The sequence below is a fragment of the Marmota monax genome, unplaced genomic scaffold, assembly GCF_021218885.2.
Source record: "Marmota monax isolate L192 unplaced genomic scaffold, Marmota_monax_Labrador192_F-V1.1 WCK01_AAM20220418_F8-fsc00249, whole genome shotgun sequence".
Lineage (NCBI taxonomy): Eukaryota > Metazoa > Chordata > Mammalia > Rodentia > Sciuridae > Marmota > Marmota monax.
The window spans coordinates 987,897-1,011,400 of NW_026694242.1; the positions used below are offsets into that span (position 1 = coordinate 987,897).

Here is a 23,504-nt window from a genome sequence, read left to right on the forward strand (position 1 = left end):
TGTCACAACCCCTAGAGGCACACCATATCGCCAGCCCCAGATCTCGAGGCCACGTCTTCCCTGGGCGGAGGCTGGGAGACCAGAGGCCGGGCAGAGGCTGGTGGCCTCCCTGGGCTGCGGGGCGTCCTCCCTGCCTCGCTCGCCTGCTCCCCCACTTCTTGCTCCTGTAATGAGCCCCAGCTGGGGATGACGGGGGCAGCCACAGGACTGTGGCCGGGGGAGGAAGGCCACTGTTTATTTGGACTGGCCGCGCCCCGCCCCCACGGGAGTTCACGCGGTCAGAAGTGTCCGAGTCGATTAGGGAAATCTGACAGGGACGTTCCTGGGCCCGGGGAGAGAGCCGTGGCCTGCGATGGCCTCTTGCTCACAGGCGCTGGCCACCAGTCCCGCCAGGCGAGGACGGGCAGGGTGAGGGGTCAGGAGTCCCTGGAGCGGGCCTCTAAAGTGAGCCTCACCCTGGAGCCTGGGAAGGGCCAGGCTGTCCCCAGGCTCGCAGCTGCCCAGGGCCTGAGACCCTGCCCAGGACCATGGGGGACTCGAGGGCTTCTCTGGCTTGAGTCCCCTCCACCCACAATTGGGGTCATTTCCTAGGAGTGTCGCTGCGGACCACAGATACGGTTCCCACGGTTCTGGAGGCTGGAAGTCCCCATGTGCCTGTTGGGTTGGTCCCCGAGGCTGTGAGGGGACACTGGCCCTGCACCCCACCACCTCGCCCCTTCTCCACAGGGACTTCCTGCTGCGAACCTCTGTGTCACCTTTTCTGTCTCCTACAACGTCACCTGTCACCAGAATCAATGTCCACCCTTGTTGTGGTCAGCTTTCTCGCCACAGTGACTCAAGGACCCTCCAGCACCACTGCAGAGGGGGACAGTGGACGTGGGGCTCAGGGTGTCCACAGACGGCGGCCCCACTCCTGGCCGAGGAGAGGCAGGACATCATGGAGGAAGAGTGTGGGGAGGGAGCAGCTCCCATGGGGACCAGGGAGCAGGGACTCCACTCTCCAGGGACAAAGAGAGACCCCAAGCCACGGCCCCAGGGCCACCTCCTCCCCACACACCACCTGCCACCAGGGGCCACCAGGGAGCCATTCATTGCTGGGGTTCAGGCCTCACACCCCTCACTCCTCCTCTGGACCCTCCTGTGTCACCTCCCACGGGGGCTCTGGGGACACTCACACCAGGACAACTGGTGATGGCTTTGCAGATTCATGGTGCTCACGACCCTCGTCCTCCTCCCAGTCCCCCCCAGAGTCACCCTCTCCTGACATCTTGGGGAGCAGCAGGGATGCAGGGCCAGGTGGCCCCCGGGGCCCTCCTCCAGGACGCGGGGACGGCGCAGGTCGCGGCCAGGACCTTCCTTTGGTCAAACACCAGCGGTTTGTTTTCATGATTTCACGTCGTATTTTCTAGGATTTGCACTTAGCTCAGGGCTGAGAACGGCTGGTGGACAGGGCTGTCCTGGGTCTCAGGAGGAGGGGCCCTGACCCAGCATTGGGGACAGCCTCGGCCACGTCCTCTGGCTCCTGCTGCCGTGTCCCCAGAGCCCTGGGGCCTGACCAGAGCCGAGTCGGGGGCCCTCACCCCTGAAGGAGGCGTCGGCCTCAACACCATCAAAGGGGACTGGGGTGACCCCCGAGGTCCCTTCACCTGGTGCAGCCGGCTCACTCCTGTCCCCGTCCCTGTCCCGACCGCGCTGCCCCAGACCAGGGACGGCTCACTCAGTGTCATTCTGTGTCCACGTGGGGGACCACGGTGCCCGGGGAGGTGCTCAGACACTATTCTCGACCACCGAGAGCTCACGAGCCTGTTTCACCCCAGACTCCTCTTAGGTCCACCTGCTTTCTAGAGCTGGCCAACGTTCTAGAACTTTCTAGAACTTTCTGAATCTCCCCCAGCATGCTGAAACCCCAGCAGGAGGGCGATTTTTCATTAAAACAACTTCACTGACGTTGGCAGCCGTGGGGCAGAGCAGGGCACCCTACACACATCCCTCAAGGGAGGGTGACATCCACCCACAGGTGGCCTCTGAGCTGCAGTGTGCCCTGGGCGTCCACCACCAGCCTGTCCAGCAGACTCTGGACTCACCAGGCCCCATGATCACGTGAGCCAGTTCCCTGAAACACGCCTCTCTCTCGTGAGACACAGGTCGGTCAGTCCAGGGTCTCCAGGAACTCAAGAATCCAGAGACAGCGGTGGCCCTGCCTCTCATCCCAGCAGCCCGGAGGCTGAGGCAGGAGGATCGCCAGTTGGAGGCCAGCCTCAGCCACTCAGTGCGACCCTTTCTCAAATAAACAGGGCCGGGATGTGGCTCCGTGACCGAGTGTCCCTGGCATGTGCGAGGCCCTGGGCTCACCCCCAGGACTGAGAACTAGACCACCTCCTGGGGACGCCCACTGGGGACCTCACAGGCCGCGTGCTGTTGGGGGGACAGGGTGAGCGGTGGATCTAGAATCCAAGGCAGGACGGGTGGGAGCCAGGGAGGGGCCAGGCCCAGGAGGCACTCGGGGGCACCCCCGGCCAAGGACGGTCCCCTCCCCTGCTGCTGGAGGCGGACACCAGACAGACCAGAGTCCTGACTGACCTTGAGGGCGGGGATCTCCACGCTGTCGCCGAGGCTGATGGAGCCTGAGAGGACGGTCCCCGTCATGACGGTGCCCTGGCCCTTGATGGAGAAGCAGTGGTCCACGGACATGAGGAACGGGCCCGAGGGGTCTCTCGTCGGGATGGAGATCTGGGACTTCAGGAGCTGGAGAAGAGAGAGACCCTGCTGCCACAGCCTGTCGGCAAGGGCCAGGGGCGCAGTGGGGGAGGGAGGGGGCCTACAGAAACTCAAGAATCCAGAGGCCGCGGTGGTCATCCCAGGAGCCTGGAGGCTGAGGCAGGAGGATCGCAAGTTGGAGGCCAGCCTCAGCCACTTAGTGCAACCAAGGTCAGGGCATGTCCAAGGCAAGGCAAGGGCTGTCCAGGCACCAGGCCCTGCAAGCTACCCAGGTCAGAGGGACCCCTAGAAGCAGGCCAGGGTGCTGCTGTGTGTCCAGCAGCTTCTGCTGGGTGAGGAGGAAGAGGGACTTGGTTCTCCTGGGGGACGCTCGGCTAGGATCCCTGCTTGTGGCCCCTGCCTCCTGAGGCCTACAGGACCTGGGATCCCCCACCTCTCAGCCCCGGGTACCAGGCAGGCCGCGTCTCCCCTCCCCACATCTCAGGTGCCCACCACTGTGTGCCCAGAGCCCCAGCTGGCCCAGTCTCAGCTGCCCCTGACCACACCCTGGAGGGCCACCCTGCAGACACCAGACACTGTTCTGGGGATTTTTATTTTTTTATTTTTTTTTGGATCCTGGGGATTGAACCCAGGGACACTTAACCCCTGAGCCCCGTCCCCAGCTCTTTTTATATCTTATCTAGAGACAGGGTCTCGCTGAGTGGCTGAGGCTGGCCTCCACCTTGCGATCCTCCTGCCTCAGCCTCCTGAGCCCCTGGGATTGCAGGCGTAGGCCACCGCCCTGGCCATACACTGTTTTGGTCATCTATCTCATGGGCTCTGAGGACCCTCAAGAGGGTCTAGAGACGGGTGCCATATCTGAGGGACAGTCACATGAAGATCAGAGAGAGCAGGAGGACAGAAGGCCTGTGTGTGGAGGTCGCAGGACAAGAGCGGTCAGTGGGCAGCCCCGTGGCCACTTCTCCAGGGCCCCACAGAGACAGAGGGCCTGGCTCGTGGCCAGCACAGCCCCCACGTGGTGCTCTGTCCCTCTGTCTGGCCCCGGTGGCCTGCTTTCCGTGTGCCACCTACGTGCTCCGAGATGCTGTCGGGGCCGATGACCCATCAACACACGAGCATCAGCACCACGTCCCTCCCTCCGGTTTGCTCCCTCCGGCTTCCCGAGGGGGCAGTTGTCACACAAGTATTCAGCGGGGAGCGTTCCAAAGTTCGAGTTTTGTGATAACAATTCCTTTGGAAAAGCAGGGAAATTCAAAACAGCCTTGGCCTGAGATTTGAGGAGAGGCTCTTAAAGGAATGTACAGGCCTCTCCGAGCCACACTGTGGTGGGTTTTCCTTGAATGAAAACAACTGTCCCGGCCTGTCACCCCAGGGCCCTGGGAGGCCGAGACAGGAGGATCACGCGTTCAAGGCCAGCCTCAGCCAAAGCGAGGCCCTGAGCAACCCAGGGAGACCCTGTCTCTAAATAAAATACCAAATAGGGCTGGGGATGGGGCTCCGGGGTCAAGGGCCCCTGGAGGAAGGGGACCTCAGAGCTGAGCCCCAGCAACCAGCCTGGGTCTGAACCTCAGCTTTCCTATGCACTTGCTGAGCCACCCTGGGCAAGTCACTTAACCTCTCTGAACCCCAGCCCCCTCCTGGGGAACATGGGAGTCTCCCAGGGTTGCTGAGAACGTTGGCCACCGTGTACGGAACCGCAGTCCTGCCCCAGGGCCAGGCGCAGGATCCCTCTGCCCAGAGTGGCCCTGAGTGGCCCACAGTGCCCAGCAGCAGGACCCTGCCACCTTCCTGGACACCATCACTCATGCAGGACTGCCCCCTCCTGCCTGTCCCTGGAGGGACAGAGGTGAAGCTTCTAGAATAGCCAACATGGCCCGGGTCCCAGGCTGTGGGTGCCACTTTGTGGGGATGATCAGAGGAGGGGCGGCCAGACGGAGGCCAGGGTGAGGAGGCCCACGGAGCCTCGGGCTGGGGGTAGAGGCCTGAGGCCGGGCAGGCCTGAGGCTGGTGGCTGAGGTCTCTCCCTGGGAAGGAGCCGCAGGGCGTGACAGGGCCAGAGGACCCACTCCCCAGGGCAGAGGTCGGCCACAGGGGCTGGGGCAGCCGGGGTCTGGGTACCTCGATGAGCTCTGGGATCCCCTGAGGAGCCTCCGTTTCGGGGGCCTCCGGGCCCCCAGGCTTGGCCGCCACGGGAATGATGGGTGCACCCCGGAACCTGCAACGGAAGAACAGCAGCGTTAGGGGACAGGGCAGTCAGCAGGCCGCGGAGCACCAGGCGGAGTAGCAGGCACGACAGGGGACCCGTGCCACCCACTGTCGGGGGGACACCAGGAGACACCCCGCGTTGGGGCACCAGAAGGAAGGGGCTCCCCTGGGCCCTGAGGTCCTCCTCAGAGGCCACCCAGGAATCCACAGGGATCCCTGGCCCCCGCCTGTGGCCCCCCAAGGACAAGAGAGACCGTCGTCCCAGATTCCCCAGAGACGGGACCCTGGGTGGCCCCGTGGGACCCTGAACAGGGCTGGGGACAGGGCTCGGTGGCTCACACCCTGGTCCAGTCCCTGCACCAAACAGTCAGTAAAACAGGAGGCTGGAGGCCACGAGGGGCCACCCGCACCTCTGTCACCTTGCTCTCGGCCAGCGGGGGACCCTGGGGTGGCTGGAATCCCACCCCGCATCCTGAGGGACCCCGCCACTGTCACATGTCAGACACCAGCGGCTGGACCAGGAGGCCTGTGAGCTTGGGCCCTGAGCCCTGGCCCCCGGGTGCTGGGTCCCCAGAATGTCCCCACACGCCTTCCCCGTGACACAGAGCCCGGGGCCTCGGGAAACCACAGCAGCATGAAGACCCCTGGGCAGACCCCGACCTGCCACCGAGTCAGAAAGATGTCAGGCCTGTCACTCGGAGGAGCAGGCAGGAGCCTGTTGAGGGGACAGGAAAGGGGACACTCTCAGGGGACAGAGTGGGACCTCTCAGAAGACAGGGACCAGGGGCCTCTCCTGCTCCCCAGTGTTATTGGGGGGTCCCAGAGAAGTGTCCAGAGAGTCCCGCCCAGGTCCCCCTCTTGACTTTGACGGACAGCAGGTGACACCAGACGGTCAGGTCCCCACTGCTGTGACAGCTCTGGGTCCCCTGGGCCACGGTGACAGTTCCAACTGGATGCTTCACCTGACCTTCTCACACACTTTATGGTCAGGAGGAGCCACCTTCTCTCCCAGAGTTGCAGGACCTGGTCACAGGAGTGTCCCCTTCAGGGTGACCCGGTCCCTCTTGCCCAGGTCACTTGGGTCTGCATTGCTCCCACAGTGAGCAGGCCGTTTGCTGAGGACAGTGACACCCCCTGTCACTGAGGCCAGGCAGGGCTCAGGTAAGTGGCCTCTTGGGAGTCACGGGGGTTGGGGATAGCACCGAGGACCTGCCTCACAGCCTCATGTCCCTTCAGCGTCATCCTCTGTCCCCTGACAACTGTGGCCGCTGGTCCCTGGAAACCAGACCAGAAGGCGGAGCCCAGTGCGGCCACCTGCAGGTCACAGGCCGGGGCAGCAGGTGCCTCCTGGGCTTCTGTCCCACCAGCCGACCTGTGCGCTGAGGGCCACGGGTGCTGCCGCTGAGTTGGAAATGCCAGTCCCCAGTGTCACTTTAACAACATGATTTAATGTAGCATCACGAAAAAGGGGCGTTAAAAAGAGACGCAGCCTGTTGTCCCAGCAGCTGGGGAGGCTGAGGCAGGAGGATCGCCAGGTGGAGGCCAGCCTCAGCCACTCAGCGAGGCCCTGAGCAGCTCAGGGGTCGAGGACCCTGGTTCAGTCCCAAACCCCTAAGAAAAGAGGGAACAGGCCCAAATTCAAGCAGGAGGCCCACCCCAGTGGGGACCATGACCAGCCACACTGTCCAGACAGGAAGGGGCGACGCCGCCCGGCCCCCAGCTCCTCTGTCACAAGTCGCCTGTCGCCGTCACCAAGCAGAAACGCACGTGTGTGTTTCAAGTTAAGACATTTTGTCTGAGGTCCGCACGTGTCACTTGTTGACATTCTTCGCTCCCAGGGACGTGTTTGATCACCCTGCAGCGGCCCCTCCCCCCAGGGGACAAGAAGCCCAACGCTGCAGCCACCGAGAGGGACATGAGGGACCCCGGGGCTGCTCCACGCTCAGCAGGCCCGACTCGCGCGGGCAAGGCCTGTTCAGACGCTGGGGACACTCTGAAGACAGGAGTGGCCCAATTGGGGACACTGGCTGGACCTAAGGCGCTAACGGACGCCCAGGCAGGACGGTCCCTCCTGTGACCCACGGCTCAGAGCCACGCCCAGGCCACCTGGCCACGCGGGCTGCTGCCCCTCGCTCTGTGCCCCTCGGACCCTCCTGGCCCCGTGTCCCTCCACACGGGCCACGTGCCCAGACTTCAGCAGGACACAGGGGCCACCCAGAAGGGACAACTGAACAGGAGTCCCTCCAAGAACCCGCTGCCCCCAGGTCTCAACCCCGGGCCAGAAAGAACCTTCTAGAAGCCCGTCCCCAGACCCCGCCCTGCCAGTCTCCCCCGGGGACCCAGGTCACTGTCCCTGTCATCCCCCGCGTCTCTAAGGGAACACAGACGCAGGCCGTGACGGGACATCTCCCACCTGCCACTAAAGCTGACAGCCCACGTCCCCTGCCAAACGGAGGACGCTGTGTGACAGAAGAGGAGACGGCCACCGACCCACAGGACCATCACGGCCCCAAGCCCCACAGCCCCTGCGGCTCGCCTGACGTCCCCTCAAGAGGTCACCTTCTACCCAGGGCCTTGCGGAAGGCCTGTCCCCAAGGTGGCCCTGAGAGCCCCGCTGTCCCCAGCCCTCCAGCCCCACCGGCCACCAGGCCATGTCCCACCTGCGCTGCTCCCCGGCTCACAGTCTGTGATGGAGCCTGAGCCACCTGTGTGCTGTGCGGGTGTCCCTGTCCCTCCTCGGTCCCCGCAACTTCTTATTGTGACTCCAACCCATTCCCCCGAGCGTCACTGGAGTTCCGCCCTGGATGGCCCTTGTCACCAGGCTGCCCAAATGCTCTCCAAAAACTGGACACAGCCCTGTCTCAGGCCCTGACTGTAAGGACCTCAGGGGACCGTGACGCCCAGGAAGCAGCCGACACCCGGGCCGGTGCCAAGGCCCCTGGCGGTCTGTCCCAGCCTCTCCTGCTCGGCCTCCCCAGGCCCCGCGGGTGTTTGGAGGAGCCCCAGCCTCGCCCAGGGCCCATCTGGGCTCACGCTGCTACTGCCACCTCTTTGACCCAATCAGGCCACCACGGCCCAGGCCAGCTGTGCCACTGGGCAGCCTTGCAAAAGGGGGACAGCAGAGTCAGAAAAGAGAATTTAAAGAGGACAGAGAAGGAAAAAGAATTCAGCCAGGTGCAGTGACCCACGCCTGTCACCCCAGCAGCTGGGGAGGCTGAGGCAGGAGGATCGCAAGGTGGAGGCCAGCCTCAACAACAGCAAGGCCCTAAGCAACTCAGGGAGACCCTGTCTCTAAATAAAATCCAAAATAGGGCTGGGGACGGGGCTCAGGGGTCGAGGGCCCCTGGGTTCCATCCCGGGTCCCCCTACCACCCCCCAAAAAAGTGTCTTCGAAGCAAGAAACACGCGTCTGGGGGGGAAGATGGGCCTAAGGTGCTGTCAGATGATGACATTTAGCAGAAAAAATAAACAGAAAAGCCCAGAACGCGGAATCGTGTCAACGTGGTGATAACAACCACCTCGAATTGTGTACCTGTGGGCAAGCCGGCCCGGGGGACGGGAGGAAACATTTTAATTTGATGCATTGGGAAGATTGGGGCGCGTGTTGATCTCCCATTTTGATTTCCGCGAACATTGATAAATGCTTATGCGCGAGTCATTTTAAATGCTTTCAGAGATAAAGAAATCACAAAGAAAAACAATCAAAGAGTGAGACGACGTGCAAATTAGGAACTTCTATGTGTCCAAAAAAAAATGGAACCCGGATGGAGGGACCTGCAGGGACGGCCAGGTGGGCAGGAGGCTGGCACCACCTTTGTGGATATTAGACACATAAATATTAAAAAGGCCAGAGGCCAACAGACCAGATATATGTGCCCAGGTCACAGACACACAAGCACACGTGTCTGATGCACTTAGGAGAGATGTGCCACTTCCCCACCGATTCAAGAGTCCTGTGTTAAAAATGAGAATAAAATGACATTTCCATCTTAAAGTTTCAAATATATTTTGAAGGCAGATATATTTTCAACATATGAACCCAAGTCAGTTGTTCAGTCATCTGTAAAACAGGAGAACCCGTTTAGAAAATAACATGGCAGGCCGGGCACCGTGGTGCACACCTGTCATCCCCAGCAGCTCAGGAGGCTGAGGCAGGAGGATCGCAAGGTGGAGGCCAGCCTCAGTAACTTAGCAAGGCCCTAAGCAACTCAGTGAGACCCTGTCTCTAATTAAATAAATGTTAAAAAGGCCGGGGATGGGGCTCAGTGGGTAAGTGCCCCCTGGGTTCAATCCCTGGTACAAAAGAAAAAAAAAAAAACTTTTGTATATGAGAGGACCCTGCCAAGAAATCAAAATGACAATCTACGGACTGGTAGAGAAGAATCGCAAATCCTACGATGGCAGGGGTCAGTGTATAAATCTGCAATTCAACAACAACAATCCAATTAAAATGGGCAAAGGATAGAAATATTTTTCCATGAAGTTATACAAATGGCCAATAAGCCCCCCAGGATCTCGACCTCACTACTCATTAAAAACAACAGCCTCATTTCGAACCTCCTGGGGCTGGTTTTGGAGGGTGGGGGTGGCAGGGACTGAACCCAGGGGCACCTCACCACTGAGCTACACCCCAGCCTTTTCTTTATTTAGCTATCGAATTATGTATTTATTTATTTTTTAGATAGGATCTTGTCAAGTTGCTCACGGCCTCACTAAGTTGCCGAGGCTGGCCTCCAACTTGCAATCCTCCTGTCTCAGCCTCCCCAGCTGCTGGGATGACAGGCGCGTGCCATAGCACCCAGCTAGATATTTTATATAAATATATTAGTATATGTGTAAATGCCATTGCATATATCTGTGTATCTATTGGGGTGTACTGGGGACAGAACATGGTGGGCAAACGCTCGAGCCCTGAGCCACCACCTAGCCCCACTAAGAGTATATATTCAAAGGACTTGAAATCAGGGACTTAAACAGATAGCTATCTCTACACCCAAATTCCCAGCACGATCGTTCATAACAGGCAGGGAACAACACAAGTGTCCATTAAGAGAAGGATGGGTCAACAACACAGGGCCCAGGTACACCACAGAATACTATACAGCCACAAAAAGAAGCCAAGTTCTGAAACCTGGTACAATATAAATAGAATTTCTGGAAGACTTTATGGTCTGTGACATGCAGGATTCCCCTCAGCTCAGGGACCTAGAACAGGTGAAATTCACAGACAGAAAGCAGAACAAAGGTTCCTAGAGGAACAGGAAGAATTGCTTCATGGGTATTGAACTGACTTGGGAGATCGTGAAAAGGTTTTGGGAGATGAGTATAAAGTATTGTGAGTGTATTTGAGGTCACTGAATTGCACAGTTACAAGTGTTGAAAATGAGAAATATCGTGTATATTTTACCACAATAAAAAAAAATGTGACAGGGTGCAGTGGCTCACACCTGTCATCCCAGCAGCTTGGGAGGCTGAGGCAGGAGGATCGCAAGGTAGAGGCCAGCCTCAGCAACTCAGCAAGACCCTGTCTCTAAATAAAATATAAAAAGGGCTGGGGACGGGGCTCAGGGGTCCAGCACCCTGGGTTCCATCCTTAGGACCTAAAATTATGTTAAAAACAATTTAAAGTCCCCACCAATGGACCATCCCGTTTGGCTCTGTCATGGAGTCCGTCATTTGACCTTCAACTACGACATTCCAACAGGAAGAGCCATTTCAACCTGCCAATGCGGATTTTCCTTCACTGTCACTCATCGACGTGGCCAAGTATGAGTGGACCCTCCCGAGTCCCTCCGCCCTTCCCAGAAGGTCCCATTCCTGGAGTCAATGACAGCGACACTGGACGGCACGTTTTCTGCAGGGTCCCCAAGACCTGTTCTTCGCTCTGTGACAAGTAAATAAAGCGGCAGGGAGATCAAATAACTCACTCCAAAGGAGATATAATTTTTTATCTCCCTTTTTACAGCCTCATGCCCACTTCCGCGGGGAGCCGCAGCCCTGCATTCTCATGCAACACTTATCTAAATGTGTCGATTTTATCGGATTGATGAATTTTGGTCACAAAAGGCAGCGCTGGAAAATCTTTTATGACATATTTGGTGCATTCACGGGGCTGGGGCTTTAATTTAACCAACTGGAGAATTCTGCGGAAGTGCTGCAGGTGTGAGATTCTGGAAATAAAAAAAAAAAAACACCATCATAAATGGGGAAGCAGATCCATCTTCGCGACAAGGACACAAAGAGCCTCTTCTGGCGGCCTCCACGGGCAGAGGCAGGAGGTGGACGGGGCAGGATATTGTTCCTGCTGCATAGCCAAGGGGAGGCTCCCCTGTCGCCCGGTGACCGCTGTTTAGTATGGATCACCAGGGACACGGAGGAGGAGGCTGGAACAATGAGGCTGTGGGGACAGTGACACTGGCTGAGTTGCTTGGCCTCATCAGAATCAGTTATTGGGACTGAGTGACCAGCCTGAGCGACCAGGTGGCTCCGGGTCCCTGGAGGCCCACCTGCCTCTCGCTCCCTGGTCCAGCACAGGGACGCGGCCACCTTCCTGGGCCCCCTGACTGTCCTCAGGAGCAAGTGCTGTGAAGGGTCCTGCTAGGGGTCCCCCCAGGTGGCCTCCTCCGCCCTACACGGCCTCAACCCGGGAAGGTGCCTGTTCTCCGTGGGAACACGCTCAGCCCAGACGCCTCCGCCCCCCCCCCCAGTCACCCCAGGTCCTCCCCACCAGTCCAGCCTCCCACCTGCGGACGGTGATCTGATGTGACCTCGTTCAGTCACCCCCTCCCTGCACAAAAGTCTCCAATGACTTCCTACTTTTTTTTAAAAAAACTAAAGATTAAACCCCAAGGTGCTGATCACTGACTGAGCCCCGTCCCCAGCCCCTTTCTTCTATTTTATTTAGAGACAGGGTCTCACTGAGTTGCTGAGGCTGGCCTCCACCTTGCGATCCTCCTGCCTCAGCCTCCCAAGCCCCTGGGACACAGGTATGTGCCACCGCACCCGCACGACTTCCTACTGTCTATAAAATAAAATTGTCGACTCCTAGGCAGGAAAAGCCACCGAGGTCCTTTGTCACACAGGTTAGCATTTCCAAATGTGGTCTCCAGCAGCAGTGTCCGTCCGTCTGTCCTCCTACCCAACTTCACAAACCTCTGTGACAAAAACCGTCACCCACCCAAATTCCCTGTCCGGTTGATGGTGCAGTTGTAGAGACGCAGACGGGGACAGAGCAGGATTCTCGGTCTCCCTGGCGCTGAGGTCTGCCAGGAAACACGGGCGGGACTCTGTCCCCACCCAGGCCCAGGCCCTCCACGCGGGGGAACCCAGGGGTGCTTCACCCCTGAGCCCATCCCCAGCCCTTTTTATATTTTATTTTGAGACAGGCTTTTTCTGATTGGCTGAGGGTCTTGCTGAGTTGCTGAGGCTGGCCTCCACCTTGCGATCCTCCTGCCTCAGCCTCCTGAGTCTCTAGGATTCCAGGCGGGCGCCACGGCACCCATAATTTGGAGCTTCTTTTTAGCAGCACCTTCACATTCACCCGACTCCATGCGGCCCTTGATGTGGCCAGCGCCTGCCCGATCCCTGTTGATGACAAGCAGCGCCCCAGACGCCCTCTCCCATGGCACCGTGTCTCGAGGGCAGACCTACTTGGTGCTCTCCAGGGTCTTCTGCATCTTCTTCGTCATCTTGTCGATGGCCGCCTGTCTCTTCCCTTCGGGTAACAGGTCTATTTTGTTCAGCACCACGACCAGCTTCTCGCAGGCGATCTGACCAATCACGAGGCACTCCGCCGACTGGGTCTGCATCCCCTTGGTCACATCGATGACCAGCATCATCAGATCGATGATCTGGGCCCCTGGGACAGAGAACAGCAGGTTAGAAAGGGAAAAGAGGGCTGGCGGGGTGGCGCACGCCTGACGTCCCAGCAGCTCGGGAGGCTGAGGCAGGAGGATTGCAAGGTGGAGGCCAGCCTCAGCCACTCAGCAAGACCATCAGCAAGGTCTCAAAATAAAAAATAAAAAAGGAAAGAAGAGTCACTGGACATTTTGCTGCCTCTGTCATTTTCAAGCAGGGACATCTAGAAACCATTCCAAACAAATTCACATTGAATTGTGGACGGACACAACACCTTTGTTTTATTTTTATTTATTTTTACATGGGGGAACCCAGGGCCCCACAGATGCCCTGGTGTCGGGGCAGGTAGTAAAGGACACAGCTACAAACCAGGAGAGACCAAGCACCTCAAGCAACTCCAAGAAACTGTGAATAAAGAGGGACCGTGGCCCTATCAACACCTACCAATGCCGGAGGCTGAGGCAGGAGGACCAATGTGGAAACCGCTGAGCCTCCACCCCGGCCTCACAGAGTCATGTTCTAGGTGCATCAATCAATCCATCCATGGATCCATCCCCCACAGACCTGGCGGGTTGACTTCCTGGTGCCAGCCCCCACTGTCCTCTGGATAAGCAGGTGTGGCCTCACAGTCCCTCCTCTTGTGACCAACAGCTGCTTCCCACTCAAGTGGGCCACGCAGGTGACTTCACACTTGGCAGACCCCGTCCTGGGCTCCTTCCTGGCCCCATGGCCCTGCCCTATTCAAGGTGAAGCTGAGCCCACCTGGCCCAGCCTGACCCCTGCAGCCTCCCACACGGCAGAGTGGAGGCAGGTGGGAGGTGAGGACAAAGGCCGTGGGGTCCCAGCCTGTGTGACGGCCCACGCCTGCTCTGGTGGGTGAGGGGACCCACAGAGCCAAGGCTGCACTGCCTGGTGGGTTCTTTAAGGGACTGTCAAGAGCAATTCCACCTGTCAGCTCAGCGGTGCCGGAGGCTGAGGCAGGAGGATGGCAAGGTGGAGGCCAGCCTCACTTAGGGAGGCCCTGAGCAACTCAGGGAGACCCTGGCTCTAAATAAAATAGAAAAAGGGCTGGGGACGGGGCTCAGGGGTTGAGTTTCTCTGGGTTAAAAAGACTAATTCCAACCCTCCAGGTCCCCTCCGGAGCCCAGACACCACCTGCGACCTTCCTGGTGAGGAAATGAGGCCCAGGAGGGGTCCCATGAAGACCCAGTTACACAGCCGTCAGGGGTCAGCAGAGATTTGTTCTCTTGGTACCAGGGGTTGAACCCAGGGGCCCTCGACCCCTGAGCCCCGTCCCCAGCCCTTTTTATATCTTATTTAGAGACAGGGTCTCGCTAAGTGGCTGAGGCTGGCCTCCAACTTGCGATCCTCCTGCCTCAGCCTCCTGAGCTGCTGGGATGACAGTTGGGTGCCACCAGGCCCAGCCAGAGCAGAGATCTTACCCCATGCAGAGGCTCCTGACCAACAGGCCCCACGGCCTGCCCTGACCAGGAGGGACCCGGGCTGCATGCCACCTTCCTGTCCTCCAAGCTTTACCCCCCGTCCACTTTCCGTTTAGGAATCAAGGCACATGCCCCATCCGTGTCCCCCGTGTCCCTCCTAACCCCCGCTCCCTGTGCCTGCACACCTGCCCCGGATCCGTTGTCACAGCACGAGACCCGGCCAGGGCTCCACGACATAGATCTTTGTTGAGCTGACCGGAGCCGAGGTCAGCGCCTGAGCCTCTTCCACTTTATTCACCAGGAACGTGTCCCTTTCCTCCTCCCGGGCTGAGTGCCACCAGGCGCCTCGTCTTGCCCACTTGTTGGGACCCTGCGATGGGAAACGAGTGGACGGACACACTCGGAGCTTTAAGTGCAGACCTGCCTTTGTTCCCGCCAGCACACAGCTCTGCCCCAGTGTCCCCTCTGCAGCCGGCCCAGGGACACTTCTAAGGGGGTCAGAGGTCACGGGGACTTGTCGGGCCACACTGAGAAGCAGGGCACCGCGGGAAGCCGGGGTCAGCTCCGGGCCTGCTGCCGGGCAGCGGTTTCCTCATCCGACTTTTGATCAGGCCCCAGGAAGTGACAGGGCTGGGCCGCCCGGGCGCTCGGGGTCCTTCATCTCTGCATGGAATGAATCGGGCAGTGTCCCTCCCGGTTCCCACGAGCCAGGGTCGGGAAATGGCTCTGGGACGAGTGGGTGGGAGCCAGACAGAGACACGCAGCTCACAAACGGCCCTCTGTGCCTCCCGCCTATCAGGGCTGTCATCTGCTGGGGACCACGGGGTCCTTGGAGGGTGCGCAGAGCCATTCAAGGCTCTCGGGACTGTTCAAAACGACAATTTCCAATTCTACTGATTCTACATCTTAATCGTTTCCAAAATAAAACTAATGAGAAACTCACAAAGGTCAGTGTTGAGCACAGCCTCGGGGATCTGGGACATGTCACTTTCCTTGTGGGACAGAGGAGGGGAAATGTGTTCAGAGGAAAAGAACATCAGACTTTGAATATAGTCGAGAAACCTCGAAAATCAGATTTTTGGAAAAATCAAAAGGTATTCTAAGAAGCAGAAAGGATACTGGATTTGAAATCAGGAGCCGGGCACAGGGGCGCACACCTGTCACCCCAGCAGCTCGGGAGGCTGAGGCAGGAGGATCGCCAGGTGGAGGCCAGCCTCAGCCACTGAGCAAGGCCCTGAGCAGCTCAGCGAGACCCTGTCTCTAAATAAAATAGAAAAAGGGCTGGGGACGGGGCTCAGGGGCAGAGCACTGGGTTCAACTCTCAGCACCACATAAAATAGCAAATAAAATAAAGAGATCGTGTCCATCTGCAGCTAAAAGTGTTTTTTTTTTACGGGGATGAAGGGGTGGGGTGTGGCTCAGTGGTGAAGCCACTTCAGTTCCCAGGACCAAAGAAAATTAAAAGTAAAATTAAATTAAAATCAAAATTAAATTAAAAAGGTAAAATAAAATCAGGGAAAAAACTGTGTTCAACTGGTGATTCTTTAAATTGTGCCCCTGACAACACAAAGCCACAGCAGGGATCTGCAGCCTGTTACTGCCACGACCACTTGCCACACACACCCACCCTGTGCCCACCCTGGTCACAGCAGGACGGCGCGAGTCAGCCCAGGTGGGGTCCCGAGTGTGGCCAGCGGCTCTCCACAGACGGCTGCTGCCCTGGTCCACCTGGGCACCTGTGCCATCACCCTCTGGCGACAGCGACGTGGGTGCTACAGACGAGAACAAGGTTGGAGAGGCGTCAAGGTCAAGGAGCCGGGATCCAGACAGATTCGAGCTCAGAGCACTGACCTCTGTCCACCACAGCACCCCACGTCCCCGAGGGCAGGATCCGCGTCCAGAACAAGACCGTCGCTCTGTCCCTGAGCGGGGGGGTGCACGCAGGAGCCCATGAGTGCTCCAGGACAGGTCCTGGGAGGGTCCAGAAGGTTCCTTCCAGGAAGATTCCAGAAGGTTCTAGAAGGTTCCCTCCAGGAGGGTTCTAGAAGATTCTAAAAGGTTCCATTTTTAGCTGCAGAAGGTTCTTTCTAGAAAGGTTCCAGAAGGTTCCTTCCAGGAAGGTTCTAGATGGTTCCAGAAGGCTCTTTCCAAGAAGGTTCAGAATGATCCTTCCAGGAAGATTCTTTCCAACAAGGTTCCTTCCAGGAAGGTTCTAGAAGGTTCTTTCTACAAAGGTTACTACCAAGAAAGTTCTAGAAGGTTCTTTCTAGGGTGGTTCTGGAAGGTTCCTTCCAGGAAGGTTCTAGAAGGTTCCTTCCTGGAGGTTCCAGAAGTCCCTGCGTGGGGAGGACCACTCTGCAGCTCAGGCGCCAGCATCAGGGCGGTGTCTTGATTCACTGTCCAACGTGTCCCTCCCCACTTCAAGGCCCGTGCAGGTCTGCTCGGGTGAGGACAGGTGGCAGCTGTCCCCGGCCTGACCTCCCTGGGGCTGCGATGGGGAGCCCCCGCCCAGGGAGCCGGCCGCTCTCTGTCCTCTGCAGACTCCTCCTGGGGCTTCCCTGTCACAGCCCGGGGTCCCAGGAGGGCAGGAGTGTGTCCCCTGGTGTCTGTGCTGTCCCCTCCTGGCACGCGGTTGGAAGCTGGGAATGGAAGGGGCTGGGCCAGGAGGGTCAGTCTGCAGGCTGGGGACGGAGGCCACAAAGGCGGGAGGCAGTAGCAGGGCAGGGGTCCCCAGCTGTGTCCCCATCACGGCCCCCACTGCCTCCTCCGGGGGCCAAAAGATCCCGACTGCAGGAGGGTGGGGGGGGGTCTCAGGGAGAGCGCCAAGGGCCCCGGGAGCCAGGCGCTGGGACCCACAGTCAGCGCTGAGCCGAGGCCCCACCCTGAAGGGCTGAACGCTGTCCCCCTAGTCCAGGTGGCCCCTGGGCTCACGGATGTGGACAAAGGACTCGGGTGACTCAGGGAGTGTGGGCGAGGGGGTGGCCCACTCAGCCACGGCTGGGGGACTGGAACTCGGTGCCACCACTGAGGAGAGCAGGGGGGAGGGGCTCAGGACACTGAGAATGGAGCCACCCTGGGACCCAGCCGTCCCACTCCTCGGTCTATACACAAAGGACTTAAAATCATCACACGACAGGGACACAGCCACATCAGTGTTTATGGCAGCTGAGTTCACAATAGCTCAACTGTGGAACCAGCCTAGGTGTCCTGCCCTTCAACAGGGGATGGACAAAGAAACTGTGGTCCATATACACAGTGGAATATTACTCAGCCATCAACAAGGATGCAATGACGGCATTTGCTGGTCAATGGATGGAGCTGGAGACGATCGTGCTGAGTGGAATAAGCCAGTCCCCAAAACAACCAAAGGCTGAGGGTCCTCTCTGATATGGGGACGCTGACCCACAATAATGGGGACAGGGGATAATCGTTCATTGGATGAGACGCAGGGGAGTGGAGGGAAGGGAGGGGAGGGGACTGGGAGAGACAGGGGAATGAATGGACGTCACTTTCCCATGTTCACAGAGGAACCCAGGACCAGGGACACCCCACAGCAGGTCCAGCCACAGGAGTGGGACGTCACACCCCGTGTAGGTGGGACATGGCAGGATGCTCGCTGCTGTCACGGGGAGCTAAGGAGAAGAAATAAATTTATAAAGCAGCGAGCATTAACATAGAAGTGGGGCCAGGCATGGAGTGGGCAGGCTGGGCACCCGCGGGCACCGCACACGCAGCTCTGGCCCGTCTCCTTGGCCCCGTCCCCCACTCGCCCACCACCAGGCCACTCCATCACCAGGGAGCGCTGGGGGTCAGCTGGGGGCCTCTGCCACCTTCAGAGGGGACCAGGAGGCCAATAGACGTCCTGTCCCTGGAGGAGGCCCTGGGGACCCTGTCCTTTGTCCTCAGCAGACAATCACCGTCACCACCCATGGCGTCCCAGGCGGGGGAGGGGACCTGACTCCCAAGGCAGAGTCCTAAGGATGGAGGCAGAGGATTGGAGGCCCGGCAGGCCCCGCCCCCACCCACTGCGCAGCTCAGGCAAAGGCACATCTTTTTTGGGGGGGGGGGTGCCAAGGATGGAACTGAGGGGACTCCACCCCTGAGCCCCGTCCCCAGCCCTATTTGTATTTCATTTAGAGACAGGGACTCACTGGGCTGCTGAGCGCCTCACTAAATTGCAGAGGCTGGCCTCCACCTGGCGATCCTCCTGCCTCAGCCTCCCCAGCTGCTGGGATGGCAGGCGTGGGCCACCCCCTGACTGCATTTCCCTCTCCTTCTGCCCCCAGCTCAGCCCTTGAACTTGAACCTTCTCCATGAGCCCAATCCCCACACAGCCCAAGAGGGGAGTCTCCAGAGAGACTTTCTTGCACAGAAATAAATACTGGAGGCCAAGATGGAAGCAAGAGCTGGTTCAGCGTCTGCCCTCCCCCTGCCCGCATTCCTGAGCCCTCTGGGGACCCTGAGGCCTCCCAGCAGCAGGTGGGCCAGGCCCGCAGGTGGCAGAGGAAGGAGAGTAGACCGCGTGCCAGGGCAGCCTGCCAGCATCCTTCAGGACACACGTGCCACCTGAGGCCCGTGCCATAGGAGGTGGGAGGGGGACATTCATCAGCACCTCGGCAGCCAAGGGAGAACAATCGGACCGTGTCAGCAGCTCAGGAACAGGAGCGATGACAAAGAGTGGCTCTGAGAGATCAGGGGAAATGAGCAGCCAGATGCCACACAGAGGTGCTGCCCGGGGGACCAGCCAGAAAGGCTGGGGACGCCTCAGAGCACCACAGGGACAGGGGGCAAAGCCCGGGCCGAGGACAGGACACCTGCGGGCTGCGCAGTCTTGGGTCAGGAGCTGTCCTCCTTGGAGCCACATCCGTACCAGGACAATCACCCAACTGTGACCCAGGCACAGGGTGAAGCCATCGAGACAAAAATAGAACTGGATCTCTGCCTTACAGGGGTCACCAACATCAGTGACAACTAGATCAAAGGTTCAAGTGTAAAAACAGAAAATCTAGAGAGAAGCCGGGGCGCGGTGGCACACGCCTGTCATCCCAGCGGTTTGTGGGAGGCCGAGGCAGGAGGATCACAAGTTGGAGGCCAGAGCAGGTTCATTTCAGAATGTCTGCCCAGAGGTGGAAATAACTGTGGGAATTTTTTGGTACCTGAGATTGACCCCAGGGGTGCTTCACCCCTGAGCCCCGTCCCCAGCCCTTTTCATATTTTATTTAGAGACAGGGTCTCACTGAAGTGCTTAGGGCCTCACTTTTGCTGAGGCTGGCCTTGAACTCGCGATCCTCCTGCCTCAGCCTCTCAAGGAGAGAGACACCCACGTGTACCACTGCCCCTGGTTACAAAGTGAGTTTGTTTGTTGGTTTCTGTTGGTTTGTTTCCGTGCTAGAGCTCAGACCCAGGGCCCTGCAGATGCTGGACAGGCGCACCGAGCTACACCCCAGCTCACGAGTCATTTTTATAACTCATGCTTTTATATAAAAAAAACTTGCTGGGCACCATGGGGCACACCCGTCATCCCAGGGACTCAGAAGGCTGAGGCAGGAGAATGGCAAGTTCACGGTCACATCTGGAAACTTAGCAAAACCCTGTCTCAAAATAAAAAAATTAAAAACCGTCTGAGGATGTGGCTCAGTGGTGGAGCCCCCTATGTTTGGTCCCTGGTACTGCAGAACAAAAAGAGCACGAATGAAACATATCAATCTTGTTGCCATGAGCACAAACTAACTGCAAAGATAAATCTTTTTTGCAAACCTAAGAGTAAATGTTTAGCCCGACGCGGTGGCGCACGCCTGTGATCCCAGCAGCTCGGGAGGCTGAGGTAGGAGGATCGCCAGGTGGAGGCCAGCCTCAGCCACTTAGCAAGGCCCTGAGCCACTCAGGGAGACCCTGTCTCTGAATAAAATAGAAAAAGGGGCTGGGGAAGGGGCTCAGGGGTGGTAGGGACAGAGCCAGGCTGGTGTTCCCAGAGGGAGCTACTGGGAGCAGGCCCAGGGTCCCCAGCAGCCCGGGGTGCCTGGACTCTGAGTCCCCCAGGGCTGCCGTGCCAGGGTCTCTCCGGGGTCCTCTGGGTTTTCTGCTGACTGTGCACAGGGGTCCACGTCCTGCTGGGGCGAGAGGGAGCTGAAATGTAGGAATAAAATAATGGTGGGCCGCGGACTCTAATTTGATTTCATGCTTTGGGAGGAAATGAATGGAGGCTGCTTTCAAAGGTCTGCTCGCTGGGCCCCCCCAGCCCCCCATTGGGGGCTCCCCCACCGCCCTGGACCTTTCTGAGGATTTCCTCCAGCACCGAACAGAAAATAGGATTGTGGCAAAGGCTCCGTTCTCAAGTGTCACCTGGACTGAGGGGCAGGCTGGGTCCTAATGTGAACTTCCCATTTTGGGGAAGAGGAAATTCTTCAATTAATAAACCGGGGGTACACACGGCCAGGCTTCAGGTCCTAATCAACTGCATCTGTACTTAGGATAAAAAGACTCACTATTCTGCTTTTCTCTCTCTCTCTCTCTCTTGCTCTCTCTCTCTCTCATTTTGCTTCTTGCAAAAAAAAAAAAAAATAATAAAATGAATGTTTTATTTGAAATTCTTTGAGGTTCGTATCTCCTGTTTCAGGAAATATTGTCTATTTCATGCAATGGATGCAGCGCAGTCCCCCTGCTGCCCTGACTATTCTATTTCCTTCTGGAAACTTCTGCTAAGAATCTGGAGCCCACCTCCCCCCCAAAATAAATAAATAAATAAATAAATAACTGAATTCTTCTCTGCCCCCCTCCACTGCGACAGCCTGGGAGATGAAATGAATTAGCCCGGATTTTGGCAGACACCTTGAGGGCTGGGGGAGGGAGGGGAGCGAGACACATGGCCAAATATGGATGTAAGAACTTCTTCTGGACACAACGGTAAAGGGGTGGCCGCGGGAATGGGGACTGGGAGGAGGACCCGGGTTAAGCTGGCCTGGGTGAAGTTCACGGCCAGCGCTGAGACCCAGCCCCCAGGGAAGGGGGCCCTGCCCAGGCAGCTCTGTGGCTCTCAGCCAGGGGTGGCCCAAGAAGAGGGTTCAGCATCTCAGGAGAAAACCAGGTTGGCGCACACCTGTAACTCCAGCGGCTCGGGAGGCTGAGGCAGGAGGATCAAAGGTGGAGGCCAGCCTCAGCCAAAGCGAGGCCCTGAGCCACTCAGGGAGACCCTGTCTCTAAATAAAATAGAAAAAGGGCTGGGGACGGGGCTCAGGGGTTGAGGGCCCCTGGGTTCAACATTTGGTATCATGAAATAAATAAATAAAAAGTTAGAAATACCTGAACACATAGAAGGCACCTGCTCAGTGGAGGTGAGCGGAGGAGATGACCTGGGGCCCACTCTTTTTTTTTTTTTGCTTAGTGACAGGGATTGAACCCAGGGGCCCTCAACCCCTGAGCCCCGTCCCCAGCCCTTTTTCTATTTTATTTAGAGACAGGGTCTCCCTGAGTGGCTCAGGGCCTCGCTTTGGCTGAGGCTGGCCTCCACCTTCGATCCTCCTGCCTCAGCCTCCCGAGCCACTGGTGAGGCCATTCTTGTTCCACCAGGCTGCCTTCCTAAAGAGCCACCAAAGAGGATTTCGCTTCAAGACAGCAGCGTGGGATCCCAAAGGGAAACTGATGGAATTGTCACCAGGAGGCTGTGCCTGTCTAGGTTTCAGGTCACCACGTAAGAGGAGGTGTGGGGAGGACGGCAGGCTTACAGGAAACACAGATTCCTCCTCAGCTTTCGCTATGCACAGGCCTGTGCAGGGGCCTCACCTGCCTGGGCCTCAGCCTCTCCCATCTGCAGAGGAGGACCGTCTATTATTGACAGGGCCCATGGGATTTGCAGAAGAGGGCTGCAAACCTTACCCAGGGCACAGAACACTCCAGTCCCATCCTCCCTGCTCAATTCTAGAAAGAAAAGGATAAATGTTGCTATAATCCCAGCAACTCGGGAGGCTGAGGCAGGAGGACCAGGAATTGGAGGCCGGCCTCAGCCACTCAGCAAGACCCTGTCTCTAAATAAAATCTAAAAAGGGCTGGGGATGGGGCTCAGGGGTGAAGCACCCCTGGGCTCCATCCCTGGGACCAAAAAGGAAGAACAAAGACAGAAGGGTCGTCCGGGGCCAGCAGGCCCCTCGAGGGGTAGCGAGGCCCTGGGTGCAGGGTGAGAGTGCAGGAACCCGGAGCCCCTGAGCCCCATCTGGAGGGGCAGGATCGCCCCGCTGCAGTGGGTTGGCAGGAATGCAGGCCTGGAGCTGCAAGATCTTCCGGTTTTTCAAGAGAAGCCAAAAATGCAGACTATTAGATGTGATTTGCCAAATTTTAAATGTTGACAACCGATTCGAAAAATGTTTAAACTGCGAGGCCCAAAGAAAACATGTCCGAGGGCCAGGGCTGGCCTGCTGCTCCCTCGTGGAGAAGTTCTGGAGTGAGTTTTCTCTAGGAAGTTGGAAGGCGCAGGATGAATAGCCCCCTTCCTTGGCCCTCGCCCCACGGGTGACAGATGGCACAGCACAGCCCTCTGACTCCAGGGACCTACATTTTTTTTTTGGGGGGGGGGTACCAAGGATGGAACTCTGGGGCCCTCAACCCCTGAGCCCCAGCCCCAGCCCCTTTTTGTATTTTAGAAACAGGGTCTTGCTATATGGCTGAGGCTGGCCTCCAACTTGCGATCCTCCTGCCTCGGCCTCCCCAGCCCGGCCATATTTTGTCTTTGAAGACAGTGGGGAAGCTGGGTGCCAGGAGGTTTGTCCTGCAGGTACTGGGTGCTGGGTTCTCTGGTGGGGATCAGACAAACCACAGCTCAGACCCCGACCCTTCAGCTAGGCCACCAGAGGTAAGCACTGTCCCTCCCTGGCCTGAGTGTCACCCGAGGATGGTGAAGAGGTAGCAGCAGGCTGCACCAGACCCACGGCCCCCAGGGTCAGGACCAAGTTCCCCTCAAAACAGGGCTGATCCACACAGGTTGTCCTCCTCACGGCATTTCCTTGGGGACAGAAGTGGCCCTCACCAGGTCCTGGGAATGCACCCTGTCCACAGGATCCGAGGGTCCGGGCACAGGGGACGCTCTGAGCCAGGCCGGCCCTCTGTGTTTTCCTGCATTAGTGGGTCTGACCCTGCCCAGCCCACGGGGTCGTCGCACCCCCAGGCAGACACAGAAAGGCCCAGGAAGGTGACATTAGAGGCTGCTCTCCTTGCCCAAGGTCACAGAGCTTGTGACTAGCAGGGACAGAGCTGGACCCCAGGCCCTCTGTGGAAACAGAGAGGAGGTCACAG

At 58.2% G+C, this 23,504-nt stretch overlaps 1 protein-coding gene across 3 annotated transcripts in view; it reads right to left on the bottom strand.

The window, feature by feature from the left end:
• The window catches only part of Eefsec (eukaryotic elongation factor, selenocysteine-tRNA specific), a 117,686-nt gene that overhangs the window by 60,452 nt on the left and 33,730 nt on the right, over positions 1–23,504 (bottom strand). For all 3 annotated transcript variants that reach the window (XM_046466914.2, XM_046466913.2, XM_046466915.2), the window contains exons 2-4: positions 12,574–12,781; positions 4,837–4,933; positions 2,581–2,745 (exon numbers count right to left, since the gene is read on the bottom strand). In XM_046466914.2, coding sequence (XP_046322870.1) covers positions 2,581–2,745; positions 4,837–4,933; positions 12,574–12,781 — 470 coding nt within the window. The remainder of the gene's footprint in view (positions 1–2,580; positions 2,746–4,836; positions 4,934–12,573; positions 12,782–23,504) is intronic.